Source organism: Cavia porcellus, unplaced genomic scaffold, assembly GCF_034190915.1.
Source record: "Cavia porcellus strain 051 isolate PalLab524CR breed Dunkin Hartley unplaced genomic scaffold, mCavPor4.1 scaffold_31, whole genome shotgun sequence".
Lineage (NCBI taxonomy): Eukaryota > Metazoa > Chordata > Mammalia > Rodentia > Caviidae > Cavia > Cavia porcellus.
This window is the reverse complement of record NW_026947514.1, coordinates 1,606,283-1,621,081: the sequence shown is the minus strand read 5'-3', so window position 1 is coordinate 1,621,081 and position 14,799 is coordinate 1,606,283. Positions and strand designations below refer to the sequence as shown.

General features: G+C 40.8%; 1 protein-coding gene across 11 annotated transcripts in view; it reads left to right on the top strand.

The window, feature by feature from the left end:
• Mark3 (microtubule affinity regulating kinase 3) overlaps nt 1–14,799 on the top strand; it is a 94,921-nt gene that overhangs the window by 60,121 nt on the left and 20,001 nt on the right. For all 11 annotated transcript variants that reach the window (XM_013144951.3, XM_013144949.3, XM_005000543.4 and 8 more), the window contains exons 13-14: nt 2,364–2,581; nt 6,800–6,903. In XM_013144951.3, coding sequence (XP_013000405.1) covers nt 2,364–2,581; nt 6,800–6,903 — 322 coding nt within the window. The remainder of the gene's footprint in view (nt 1–2,363; nt 2,582–6,799; nt 6,904–14,799) is intronic.

The following is a 14,799-nucleotide window of genomic DNA, read 5'->3' as shown; positions in this document are numbered from 1 at the left end:
GGTGCAGGCCTATAATCCCAGCATTCGGGAGGCTGAGGCAAAAGGATCACTGTGAGCTCAAGGACAATCTTGGCCACATAGTGAGTTGAAGGCCTGGCTGAACCACATAGAGAGTCCTTGCCTTTAAAAAACAACCAAAAAAAAAAAAAAAAAAAAAAACAGGAGCAATTTGAAAATCATCCGAAAAAAATTTGAGATCTGTTTCCTACATCTTTAAAAGAATAAATTCCATTTGAAGTCAAGTTAAGGCATAAATCTAAAAAATAACAACCCTAGAAATGTGAAAAGGAAACATGGAGGCTGGAGCTCTAGCCCAATGGCCTTGCCTGGCATGTAAGGCTGTGGCTTCAGTCCCTAGTAGCGCGCGCGCGCACACACACACACACACACACACACACACACACACAGAGAGAGAGAGAAAGGAAGAAAGAGAAAGATATACCAAGGGAACAGAGAGCTTGTGCTGGGTGAAGAGAAGAGATGGAGAGGAAAGATAATTTGTTTTGTAACTTATACTGGTAACTACAATTCCAGTCTCTAAAGCCATGAAACAAAAGACTTAAAAATTGACTGCAGGAAAATCAAATTTCTGGGTGATGCATCCATGCCACTACCTACTTTTTTTTAGCACTAGAGATTGAACCCAGTGCCTCAAGCATGCTAGGCTAACACTACCATTGAGCTACCTCCTAAGCCCATACCACCAACTACTACACAATACAAAGGAATTGATAAAACAACTCACATGTTTCAAGGGACCTATCCTGGGGAGGAAGGGTCTCAGATTGCCCTGTCTTAACAGTCTCAAATGACAGAGACAGACAGCAGGACAGTGGTTGGCAAAGTTAGGAGAATGGGCATGGAGTAAGAGAGAGGTAGCTGAGATCATGAAAAGGTGCTGCTAGGACTTTCCAGTGGAACTTTTCTGCACCTTGATTGGTGATGCCTGTGAGAATCTACACACAGGATAAAAGGACAAACGATAAAAACATAGACACATAGCAAGTGCAAGCCTCTGGGTCCCCAGTACAAAAAAAAGGAAGTAGAAATAAAAATGTGCACAAAGGAATGCAACTAACCCTGGGAGAATCTCAGTGAGATTGTACATTCAGGTTCTCATACCCTAAAATGTAAAGACTTTTTAAAAATTTTCTAAATACAAAGGTTGCAAAACAAATCAGTACTAGCCAGAAGTGGCAGCACACATCTGTAATCCCAGCACTCTGGAGGCTGAGGCAGGAAGATCACTGAGAGTTCAAAACCAGCCTGAACAGTATAGTGAGACCAAGTTTCAAAAAGAGGGGAAAAGGGGCTGGAGATTTAGCTCAGCGGCATAAGCACCTGCCTTGCAAGCAGGCAGTCATGAGTTTGATCCCCGGTACTGATAAAAATGAAAAAGACAGAAAAAAAGAGGGGGAAAAAAAAGTGCAAATCAGAAGAAAAATAAATAGGGTAATATCAACCTGTACATGGCAAATTCTTTGTTTTTACGTGTTAAAATTGCCAACCTATAACTCTAGAATTTAGATTTTGGTCCAGGAAATACCTACTGTTTGCCTCTCTCCTTTCAAAGAACTAACATTTAGAATAAATGATGAGCATTTGTGTTGTACCTTAAGATTTCCGGCTGGTCCGAAGGTAGTGAGTTATCTCAACTGATTGTTCACAGTCAGTACAGATTGAACTCTTTGTTCTGCTCTTTCCCCCCTTCTCACTACTGCACTTGACTAGTCTTTAAAAAAAAAAAATTCCTCTGGGCATCATCATGTCTGATGAGTACGCTAACTTTCATGTTTGATTTCCAAATTCTCTTGATTTCAGCATTGAGGTCCCCAGATGACTCACCATAGAATTAACTGTTCATGCACCTGGTTTATCACGGGTCCATCCTGGCACACTGCTCCTGGAACAGGCCATGACCAGGAACCTCCACCCACTTCCTCCCTCTTGCTTGTGGGAAAAATATGTTTTCCTCTGCTTCTACCACCTTCCCCTGTCGACTCAAAGTCCTGTTTATTTCCAGACTATGAGTGCAGTATAAGCACCCAAGATAAAATTTTCAAAGAAATAACCCATGAAGTCTGTACTGTTCTCTTGTAAAAGATATAGGCCCCTCTCATATGAAAGTGACATGTTGTTCAGCTACACCAAGAGAACAGTTCATGCTATATGACAGACGTGCACCTCCTTATCTAGCAGTGACAACCCTCTAAACCTATATAAATAGGAAATATCTCAAGAGGATTTTACTGTTCTACTCTTTGGTGGTAAATAGCAGTGTCTGTCTTTAAAAATATGTTTATTTTCACAGAATAAAATGTGAAGCTGTGTTTTACAGAGTCAGTTTTCATTCTTTATTTTAGCTGGACCAGCTATTCCTTCAGTTGTTGCATATCCAAAGAGGAGTCAGACCAGCACTGCAGACAGTGACCTCAAAGAAGATGGAATTCCCTCCCGAAAATCTAGCAGCAGTGCTGTGGGAGGAAAAGGGATTGCGCCAGCCAGCCCCATGCTTGGGAATGCAAGTAATCCCAACAAGGCAGATATTCCTGAACGCAAGAAAAGCCCTGCTGTCACCAGCGTAAGTATCATTGAGCTGCTGGGCTGGGACCAGCTGGACACAGCTTTTGCGAGTCCAACCCTTATGCTCTGCGGTCTCCTCTGTCCCTCTGCCAGGCCACCGTGCTCAGAATCCCACTTGCTGCATTGTGGATATTTCTTCCTGACATCCATCATTTTAGTACGTTCCTGGGCTAGGTGATTTATGAGGAACAAAAATTGATTTCCTAGGTTCTGAAGACTGAAAAGGCCAAGATCAAGATGACAGTGCATTGTCCCAGGAGGATTATTGTCTACTTTTAAGATGTGGCACTGTTGCCACATCATTTAGGAGAAGACAGTATCCTTACAGAAGCTGTAACCCTGGCCCCTCAAGCCCTTCTGTAAGGCACTAATGGCCCCCAACAACCCCACTTCTTATTTTTCCCCTCAATTCTGGGATTGAACTCAGGGCCTTCACACTGCTATATCTCAAGTCATTTTTGTTTTATTTGGGAGAGGATCCTGCTGCTGCACAAGCTAGCCTTGAACTTCCCTGCTTCCACTCTTGAGTAGCTTGGATTATAACAGGCCTGTGCCATCATGCCAAGCTAGATCCACTTCTTCATACTGTTAACATTAGATATTAAATTTCAATGTGAATTTACTGTTGAGAGACAAACGCTCAAGTGCAGCATATCTCCCACACACTAGAGATGTCATGCGGTTGGTCCTGTGTGCGAGGGCCTTTCACGGTTACTCACACATCTGCCAAGGTTTAGGTTACACAATCTGACAAGGTGCCAACAACAACTGTGTCTATGCAGAGAGGTGACAGCAGACAGAAGCATGATGGACCGTGTTGGGAGGTGGACACTGTGCTTAGTGCAGTCTGCTTGCACTAAGAACTGGCAGTGTACTAGGGAAGCCAGTCAACTAGATACAAGGTGAAGACAATGAAGGATGGTTAGATAATTGCCTCAGTCACCCTTCCGGCCGCAACCATCTTTTAATCCATGCTCTGAATAAAATGGTAGTATTCTTTAAATTATATCAAAATCCATTCAGCTTTAGAAGCCTTTCCTGTGGGTTGAAGTGGCTTTCTCTGACTTAGCACAATAATTATTCTTAACACTCCCAGAAGTAATTTTGGGAATAATTTGTAGAAAAGTGAGCAGTCTTGGAGCTGGAGGTTTAGCTCAGCGGCATAAGTGCCTGCTTGGCACATGTTGAGGTCGTGAGTAGAATCCCCGGCACCAAAAAAAAGAGAGAGAGAGGGAGGAGGAGGGGGAGAGAGAGAAAGAAAAGTGAGCAATCTTAAAGTTACTTTGCAAGTGTGTTGAGAGCAACGCAGCCCCACACCTACAGAAAAGCCCCAGACAGGAGCCTTGAGAACCTGCTGCTCCCTTGAGTACCCTCCTTTGTGGCCCCCAGGGACAGGAGTATATCAGGGAGCCCAATGTATGTCTCTTCCTCTAATACCGTGCTTGTTCTCCAAATGCCATGAGATTGTTGCTTCACCCTACTTTTGTTGACAGCAGGATAAGGATTTCATTCTCTGCCTTTGTGAATTTCTGTCCCTGAAGCTCTTAACTCCCCTTCATGCTACCCTTGTAAAGTATATCCTGAGCTTTGTCAGCTACCCATACTTGTCTACACATGAAAGAATACTTAACACTTGTATTAATCAGTTTCAGGTTATTATAAGAAGTTACCTTAGCAGTTAACTTAAAAATTTGGCCCAGAGTTTTGAAATTCCACTCCAGTGCAGGTCACCCATATAGCGGTAACCCTCTGGTGATAAAACACATCCTGGCAGGGGCAAGTGGCAGAGTAAACCACTTGTTTCCTGAGCGTGTCGCTTTGGGGGCACGGCCTGAAGACTCAAGAACCCCCTGGGCCCCACCTCTTAGGTCAGGGTCTCCGTCTACCTCCTCAATCTCACCCTGGAGCCCAAGCCTCTACTGGGTGGGCCTATGGAGGAACTCATCCAGCAACACTGCTTCTCTCATTTGTCTCTGGAGTTTGACTCTGCTGATCTCATTCTGTGGAAAAGGTAACTGCTTGGTTTAAAAATTTTGGTTTAGGCTGGATGTGATGTGCACACCTATAATCACAGCACTTGGAAGGCGAAGGCAAAAGGATCACGAGTTTAAGCCCAGCGTGGGCAATAGAGTGTGACCCAGTCTCAGAAAAGCGCTCAGCATGTTGCTTAGCTTGAAGATCTCCAAGTTCAATTCCCAAGAATTCCAAAAAAATTATGATTGGGCTAGTAATGTAGTTCAGATGTCGAATGCTTGCATGACATGTGCAAAGCCCGGGGTTTAATTCTCAGAACATGACAAAAATAATAACGTGAACTGTGTGGTAAACTCTGTTTCAACTTTTGTTCCTTTTTTATTTTGATTTTTAAAGTTTAATTGACATGAAGTCATCATGACACATAATGAATTACTTTAAAGTGTGCACCTTGGTGACATTGAGTTATACTCACAGCATTGTACAGCTGCCACCTCTCTCTACTTCAGAACTTTCCACACCACCAGAAAATACCCTGTACCCATTCAATAATTACCCTTTTCCTGATAGCGTCCACCAGTCAGTCTGTTTTTCACAGTAAAGATTTGCCTGTCCTTATTCTGTATAAATACGCATCCATCTGTGTATAGCTTCCCTAAGTTGGAGATTCATCCAAGTTGACTTATGTATATTAGTACTCCATTCTATTTTAGGGTTGAATAATATTCTGTTGTGTGTATATACCACTATTTATTTGACCATCTTTTGATACACACTAGTTATTTTGCATCTTTTGTTTATTACAAATGTTGCTACAAATCTCTGTGTGTACTTCGGTTTTTATTCTTTTGAGCATATGCTTAGAGTTGAAATTGCTGGGTTGTATGTTAATTGTATGTTTAACTTTTTGACTTTTTGAGACAGGGTTTCCACTATGAGTGCTGGATTTACAGATATGCACCAGCAATACCTGTGTTTAATCTTTTGAGGAACTGCAAAACTTTGCCATAGCAACTATACCATTTTGCATTTCTTCCAGAAATACGAAGAGTTCCTGTTTTTCCTATTCTTGTGACACTTTTTTTGTTTCTTATTTTATGAGCGCCATCCTAGTGAATTTGAAGTCTGTTTCGTGATTTGGATTTTCATTGCCTTGATGGCCAGTGACACTGAGCATTGTTCAAGTCATTTTGGGCCTTATGGACCTTTGGAGAGATGTCTGTTCCAGTCATGCTTTTCTCATGGGCTGAAGCTGGGCACAGTGGCACATGCCTGTGGTCCCAACTGCTCAGGGACTGAGCAGAGAGGGTGACTGGAACCTAATAGTTTGAGACCAGTGGTGAAACATAGTGAGACCCCATCTTGGATGGTTTAGTGGTTGAGCTATAAGAGAGCTTTGTGAGTTCTGAATAATAAACCTTAATCAGATATAGGCTTACAAATATTTTCTCTCAGGGGCTGGGGATTTAGCTCAGCAGCATAAGCACCTGCCTTGCAAGCAGTCGGTTCTCAGTTCAATCCCCGGTACCGATTAAAAGTATATATGTATTTTCTCTCATCATGTAGGTTCTCTTTTTCATTTTCCTGACATCTTTTCATGTACAAGTTCTATCTTTTGGTAAAGTTTGCTTTATTTATTTTATTTATTTATTTTGCTCATGCTTTCAGCGTCAGATCTATGGCTCTATTTTCAAATCCAGTGTCATACAGATGTTTTGTCCTAATGTTTTCTTTTTCTGCATATATATGCATGTATATAGATATGTGTATGTCTTGTTTTTTTGTTGTTGTTATTGTTTAAAACATGTTCTTGCTAAGTTTTCCAGGCTGAACTCAAACTTAAGATCCTCTTGCCTCAGCTTCCTAGAAATCTGTGGCTCTATAGTCTAGTTTATAATCTTACCTTTTAATTTTGAAACGTATTTGCTTTTTTTCCCTGCAGTACAGGGATTTAAAACTTTGTGAAGTAAGAAAGTTAGTGATAATCCGTGGGTTTAAAACTGAGCTATGTATTCATGTTTATCTTGTCAGACTAGGCTTTTTTTTTTTTTTTTTTTTTTTTTTTTTTGGTGGTAGTGATGGTTTTAAAACAGGAGTTCACTCTATAATTCAGTCTGGCCCAATCAAACGCCTATCAATCCTCCTGCCTCAGCCTCCCAAGTGCTGGGATAACAGGTGTGCATCACCACACCCAGCCTGTATTTAACTAATATTTTAAGACAGAAATGCCCTTTTCTTACAGAGTAATACAGCGTCTGGTGGAATGACCCGGCGAAACACTTACGTTTGCAGTGAGAGAACTACTGCAGACAGACACTCAGTGATTCAGAATGGCAAGGAGACCAGGTAAGGAATTGGGGCTGAGGATTTAGCTCAGCGGCATAAGCACCTGCCTTACAAGCAGGCAGTCGTGAGTTCGATCTCCAGTACCGATAAAAATTTAAAAAAAAATAGTAAGAAAAATTGTTTCCCTGAGATGGAAGTACAGTAGTTACTTCTCAACCTTTCATAATCAGAATTCAAAGAATAGTATTCCCTGAAGGTAAGTTAAATTTGAATTGTGAATTTTATCAAAATACAAAGGTTCCAAATTCTTGTCATCCAGGGCATTTTCCTCTTGGCTGTGTGAAGAGGACAGGATTGAGTTAAACCAGGATAGTCTCCCTGAGGAAATAAATCATAGGCTGTGGTTTTGTGGGGAGATGATTTGTGTACATGAATAACTGGATCAGAGGCCAAAAGCAGAGCGGATGGCAGCCTGGAAGGTGTGAGGCCAGCATGTGTTCCCTGAGTCTGCAGTTGGCCCCAGTCTGTCTACCCCCAAGAGGCACAGTGGGTACCCAGAAGGCAGTGGGAGTCCGGCTTCTGAGACTTAGGGTCCTGATGCGTTAGCAGGTGTGCAGGAGCATCGTGCCATGCAAACAACTTCCTCAGAATCAAGAAATACAAGATTTATAATGGTCACAAAAATCGGGTTAGGTAGGTTCAGAGGCTGTGAGGTATATTAGCTTGCAGGAAGAAGAAAGGGGTTCAAAGAGAGTAGTTAAATGTATATTCTATATTTTAAAAATTTCCTGACTGGTGGGTTTTCTTCTTCATTTTCAAAAGAGTAGTGTATAAACTAAATTCTGAATGAGAATATATATATATGATGAGTCCTAGAGTAAAAATCTGTGAAATGTGTTCACATCATCTTGTTGTGTCCCGCCCATCCAACTTATTTGGTCATGTCTTGCATCAAAGGGATTTCTTCCTGAAATTGAAGGTGTCTGTCTCCATTAGATCCTAGGCGTCAGACAAACCGCATGACTAATAACCTCTGTGCCTGCCCTAGAAAAATCTTCCTTCTCCTTAAGCTTACTGTCTCCCTGGTCCAAACTGCCACTTTAGTTTGAACTGATGAGGCTAAGCTTGTCATTAAGATTTTTTTTTATCAGTTAGTGAATTTTTGGAAATATTTACATTCCAGTAGTTCTCTCTTCCAACTCTTATGTGTGTATTGTAACATCAGTGTTTTTTTTCTCTGGTAGATTTTCTTCTAATATAGTTCCATTTTGAGTTCTATAAAATTTCTAGTTCACAAGTGACTTAATTCTGAGGTTAAATTTGCTTCTACAGGACTAGGTGTTGCAGTCAAAGTTTTCAAGGGAACAGATTTAATACCCAAGACATAATTTATAGGATTATTTTATAATATTCATCCAAAGTATCAAATGCAGAAGAGTACAGGAGATCTGTCTGTGCACCAGAGGCCCAAGAACTCATCTGAGGGTCTGGATACCACAACAGTATCCTCCACAAGTCTAGCTAGGGACCTAGAGCCCATGACAATGTCTCATGTAAGTGTGTTTCAAGGATCTGCACTGGGAACACCCAAAGATTGATGGTGGAAGCTAGAAAGTCTGTGCCAGTGAGGTGAAGGCTCTGTGCTAGCAGGCTGAGGGATCTGCACTGGGTCCAGGAAGCAATACTCAAAGTAAGCAATACTCAGAGAGCTCCCCTATAAGGAACTGTAGCCATTCTCAGCGAAAGTGAAGATCGAGCTGAGTCTGTATCAGGAAAACCAGCGTGACAAGCTTCTCCAGGAGAATCAATGGCACCCATCTTCCCCTCCAGTTCTCCTTTTATGCTGTTGGCAATGATCCTCAGGGGTACTGTCCACACTCAGAATCAGTCCATCAGGGTGTCACAAGTTGGCCATTAGTTAACCCACCACACTGGGAAACTTGATTCACAGCCTTCTGGTTCTTAAGACTGCTCTGTCTGGCCCCTTTTGGCCCTTAGAGTAAGTGGCTCTGTGAAATACATGACACAGTTGTACAAGTGCTCACCCAGGGCCCCCTCTCAACCCCTCCTTCGTCAATGTATGTGTGAGCTGAGGCCCTTGCATTGTACACCATGCTCTTCTGACTCCCCTACCCTAAAACGACGCCACTCATGCTCATTCTTCAGTAACAATTGGAAGATGTCATCATCATGTGGAGTCATTTCCCTTCTGTGCCCCCCTCCAGACACCCTCCTCACTGGGGCTGACTTCCCCATGTACCACCTGCCTCAACTTCTCAGTGCTAGTCATTGACATAGTTTGATTTTGCAAGTGTTGTCTTTGGCCAGGGATTTAGCTCAGCAGCATAAGCAGCTGCCTGGTAAGCATGCAGTTGTTGAGTTCGATCCCTACTACCAAAAGAAAGAAAGAAAATATTGTCTTTGTCTTTTTTTTTTTTTTTTTTGTCTTTTTCGTTTTTATCGGTACCAGGAATCAAACTCACAACTGCCTGCTTCCAAGGCAGGAGCTTATGCCGCTGAGCTAAATCCCCAGCCCCTGTTGTCTTTATCTTTAGCTAGAGCACCTGACTTTTGAGACGTTGGTCACAGTTTTATTTTTATAATCAGATTTTATAGGTATGTTTTAGATACACATGATGATCATATTTATCATAGGGAATTTGTACTTGTACATGATATAATTTGATTCTTTTTTCCCATTCCTCTACCCTCCTTTCAACCTCTCCTCCTCTCCTTTTATAAAATCTTTGTTTCCATTTTTTCTTTTTTAACTTTCCCCACAGTTTTAGTAATATCTTCATTTTTCATTTTCCTGTCCCTTTTTTTTTTTTTTAAAGACAGGATTTCACTATGCCGTTTAGGCTGGCCTGGAACTCCTTTTGTAGCCCAGGCTGGATTAGAACTCACAGCAATCCTCCTGCCTAGGTCTCCCCAAGTGCTGGGATTACTGGCATGTGGCACCATACTTGCCTCTTTCTGTCTTATAAATAAATTTTAAAAGTGTAAAAGTGTTGAGTTTGAAGACTGGATTAGTGATCATGTTTTTACTTTGAGTTAAGGTGGTAAATGTGGCAGTTTTCTTGCCCTTAAGATTGATGCTTTAATCTTCAGTCAGCTGCAGGGCTTCTTTTCTCTCCTCAGACAGACTGCCACTTCTCTCACACCTGTGTTCCTTTTCTGTTACTAATTTAAAATGAGGTACAGGATACCAGGGCCTGTTAACATCTTAAATAAGGATAGTTTTCCATTTTTTAGCCTAAACTATATTTGACACTTTTCTATGTGCACCTGTACAGAAAATTCCAGTGTGATTGTGATTATTTGTGGTTTGTTTGTTTGTTTGTTTGTTTGTTTGAGACAAGATCTTGCTGTGTAGTTCAAGCTAGTCTTAAACACACTATGTGGTCCATGCTGGCCATGCTGACCTTGATCTCATAACAGTCATCCTCCATCAGCCTCCTGAGTGCTGGTGTTGCAGGTGTGTGTGCTGCCGTGCCCAGCTTCATGGGTGATCATGACAGATCACCATGTGACAGTTCACTGAGCAAGTGTTGTATGTGTCTCAATGAGTCCTAGTTACCTTCAGAACCCAACTCTGAATGTAGGGTGGTGTTTCAGCTCACCAAATGGAGTATTCCCCTTGCCACAGGCAGAATATTGACTTTTAGGATATGTGTCTTCTTTTTAAAATTAGCTTTATGGGGCCAGGGATTTAACTCAGTGGCTCAGGGCATACCTGGCAAGCATGAAGTCCTGAGTTTCATTCCTGGTACAGATCAACTTAGCTTCATGTATGATTCTTATTGGTGTGGTCTTTGTTTCACCAGCTTTCCTGCGTGGAAAGTGAAAGTAATCAGGGTATCTGGGAGCACATAGGTGCTGGCAAATTGCAGCTTTGGCACAAGCTCATGTACTGTTTGGTTTTCCAAGTAAGGCCTGTCGTGAAGCCTGGCATTCTGATGGGCAGCCTGCTTTCTGCTGTAGTGCTTTTGATGCAGGTCATCTACCCTCTTGTGATGAAGGTGTCCAGAACTGACCCACTTCCAGCACTGTCAAATAGTGTAAACTCAGCAGGAGGGAGTTGCATTGTATCTTCAATAATATGATTTATGGGATTGTTTTGATTATAGTGAGCCTTAGACTTTAACACTTAGCACAGTCACATATACCACTCAATAAAATTTAGCTTTTGTTATTAATAATCTTTTCAGAAAAAAAATGTGACCAATTTTCTTAGTTTACCCAGTAAACTAAGAAACATACGTAATCTCTGAACTTGATGTTTCTGAGAAACCCACACCTGTGGGCACTTTACTCTACTTGTCCCTATTCTTTGTGACACCTGTGTGACTGTTTAGGATATCTTCATGTTAGGCCTTCAGGAAGGGAACATTATAATGTTAAAATAAAGCACAGTGAATCTTCAAGGAAATTTAGGTACTAGAACACTGGTAAAATTTTTAAATTGTACGCAGTTTTATTACTCTCTCCATGTGTCCTGTGTCAAGCCATAGGGATAGTGTGGAGAAGGACCAACGACAGGGAATTATGCCTTTGGGACCTTAATATGTTTAATTTTTCTTTTGCAAATTGCTGAGTGTGCTTTAGTCAGCATGGATATATTTTACATTGAGTGTGAAATACTTATTCTAGATGCCTAAATACCAAACAGTTCAAAGTATTTGTAGCAGTCTGAATGGGCTGCTTTCTAAAAGAGACAATAAATCACAAATACAGAAGCAAAACAGTTGGGAGGACTCAAAGGAATTTAGTTGTGCCATTTGAGTGTTAAGAAAAATACTGCTTTAGACAATGGAGTAGTACTCAGGCATAAAGAAGGATAAACGGGAGAGTTTTATCAGTAAATGGAGACCATACTCATAAGTGAAATAAATCAGACAGACATGTTCAAATATTGTATTATCTCCCTAGTGTGAGAAACTGAAAGAGTAAGATCCAAAGCGTACAGTAGATACTGTAAAATGGGAAGGAACTTCAAAAGGAAAGAGAAACTGGGATGAGGGAATGGAAAAAAGCAGAAAAGGAAAAACAAAGCAATAGCAACAACAAATATGTATGGCAGAGAAGAACAAGAAGCCAACCCCGCTCTGGAAGTCGGAACCATACACAGACCGCTTTGGGGAGATGCCGACACCACCCTTTTCCCATGAGTCAGCGCGATTTGCAGACTGGGGAGGAGAACAAGAAGCTAAGACCTCCTTGAGCCTGCTGTGTGTGGGCTGCTGGGGGGGGGGGGGAGTCAGCGCCATTTGTGTACTAGGGACAGGAAACCACTCCTCCCTACGAGTTGGGGCCGTCGAGGGCCACTTTGGGGAGAGCCAGACACCAGTTCCTGCCCAGCGCGGGCCCCTATCCCTGTTGGTGCTCCCTTCCATAAGTGACCAGCCCATCAGAAGAAGCACGGACTGCGGTGCCGGCTGTTGAGGTGGAATATGACTTAGTGCTTGTCATGTGTACCATTTCACTGACTTTGCAGGTGTAAAGCCGGTAGTCTGATCTTCTGTTCAGAGGAAACAAGCATTGTAGCTTCTAGAGGCATTTCTTGCTGAGAAACGTAGCCATTGTTAATTCCCTATTATCTTGTTTTGAAGTCCTGTGTCATTTAAAGTCCTTCACTGTATTCATTACTTTGTTTTTATTATATTCTGTTCTGTTCTGTTTGATTTTTACTATGTCTAAACTTATGGGTAGCTATTTTGAAGATAGGAGGAATTATAATAATCATTGTTGATTTCCTGTTATTCTGCTTTGAAGCCCTGTGTCACTTACACTGTTTTCTTTTGATTCTGTTTATTTTTGCTGTATTCTGTTTTATTTTTGCTTGATTTTATTATCTTTAAAAATTACCAAAAAAACAAAACAAATATATATATATATATATATATATATATATATGTGTGTGTGTGTGTGTGTGTGTGATTATTCTACTAATTTCTCTTAGTTCATTAAAAAGAAAGGTTTGTGCCAATGTTGTTCAGACAATTAAATGTCTATATCTTGTTCTCTGAGTAACTGTTTGTCTTTTTGAGACTTGGGTCTCCTGTATAGTTCATACTGGCTTTGAGTTCACTTTGTAGCCCATACTGGTCTCAAACTCACAGTCATCTTCCTGCCTCAGCCCCCTGAGTTCTGGGATCACAGGCATGTACCACCATGCCAGGCTTGAGGAACTAATTTAAATATAACGATACAGAATACATTAGCCATTGTTACCCTCCTATTACCTTATTTTGAAATTTTGGGGAGTTTTTGTTTTGTTTTGTTTTACCTGGGTGGTTTGTTCATTCGTTCTTTTCTTCCTTTCTTTTTTTGTACCACAGATTGAACTCATGACCTTGCACTTGGAAGCCCCTGATGAACTATATTCCTGGCCATGTTTTTTCTCTTGAAAATAAAAAAAAATTTCTATTTCCATGAGATAGATAGATTGATTGATTGATTTGGCACTGGGGATGGAACTCAGGACCTTGAACTTGTCAGGCAAGCATGTATGCTACTGAGCTAAATCCTCAGCCCCTTTTCCATAAGATTTTACAAATGATCCTTCTGTGAATCCAGAACTACTTTCAAAATGTAGTGCAAGTACTGTTTTAATTCCATAGATTTTTGTGGGCTATGAGATAAAACATTTTAACATTTTCCTGGGGATGCAGTATCATTTGAAATTCCTCAAATACCAGCTTGGTGGGCTTGTAGAATATGCAGCCCCCTGTGATATGAGGGCTGTGTTTTTGTAAATAGGTTTGTGAGTTGGTTTGTATAAGCTTGAAGTTTGTCAGAAATTGCTAAATTTATTGCTTTCCTCACTAAAAAGTGCTATGTCTCTATAGAAGTCAGTCAAGATTTCTGTTTAGATGTTTGAGGAATTCATGATGTGACATGAGTTAAATTTCTAAAGGAGGGGTTTTTTTTTTTTGAAAGATTACCAACTCCTGTTTCTACTTTTTTTAAAAAATAAAACTAGTTAAGTGTTGTCAGCTAGTTCCTATAATTTACTTCATTTATTTGAATATATCTTTTGTTTTTATTTTTCCAAGTCCATTTTATTTCAAGGATAAAAAGATAAAAACAAAATTACAACAGAATTTCAAAAACACTTCAATCAGGGGGCAACAATGGTACAGACATTGTGCATTGTCATCCCCAAAGCATTCACCCAGAGCACAAGACATCTGCATGAAATTGTCCCAATAGTGATAGTGCAAATCTTTCTCTTCAGTGAAATCAGTAGTATAACTATCTTAATTATATTTTATATACATATGCATGTTTCTTCTTTCAGCTTCTCACACCATTGAAATAATATGATAATTACACATGTGTATCTTATTTATTTCACTAATGAGTATGTCTCAATATACATATATTTACTTATGAGTCTTCAGTTTGTCCTTCTTTATGACTGAGCATAAAAATTGTATAAAAATGTACCTTTTGGGCCGAGGATTTAGCTCAGCAGCATAAGCGCCTGCCTGGCAAATGCAAGGTTGCGAGTTCAATCTCCGGTACCATATATATGTATATATGTATGTATCTTTCTTGTTCATTCCTCATTTGATGAGTACTTTGGTTGTTTCCAAGATCTCGCTATTATAAACTGTGCTGCTATAAACATGGGTGCACATATACCACTGTGGTAGAATGCTTTTAATTGTTTGGAGAAGCTACCCAGAAGGAGAATAGCTGGGCCGAATGGAACGTCTAGTCCCTCTAGTTTTTTGAGGAATCTCCACCCTGATTTCCACAGTGGCTGCACCAGTCTGCATTCCCACCCACAGTGGAGATGAGTTCCTTTTTCCCCACAGCCCCTCCAGCATTTGTTATTGCTTCATTTCTTGATAGTAGCCATTCTTTCTGGGGTGAGGGGGAATCTCATTGTTGTTTTAATTTGCATCTCTCAAATGACCAGTGATGTGAAACATTTTTTTCACATAT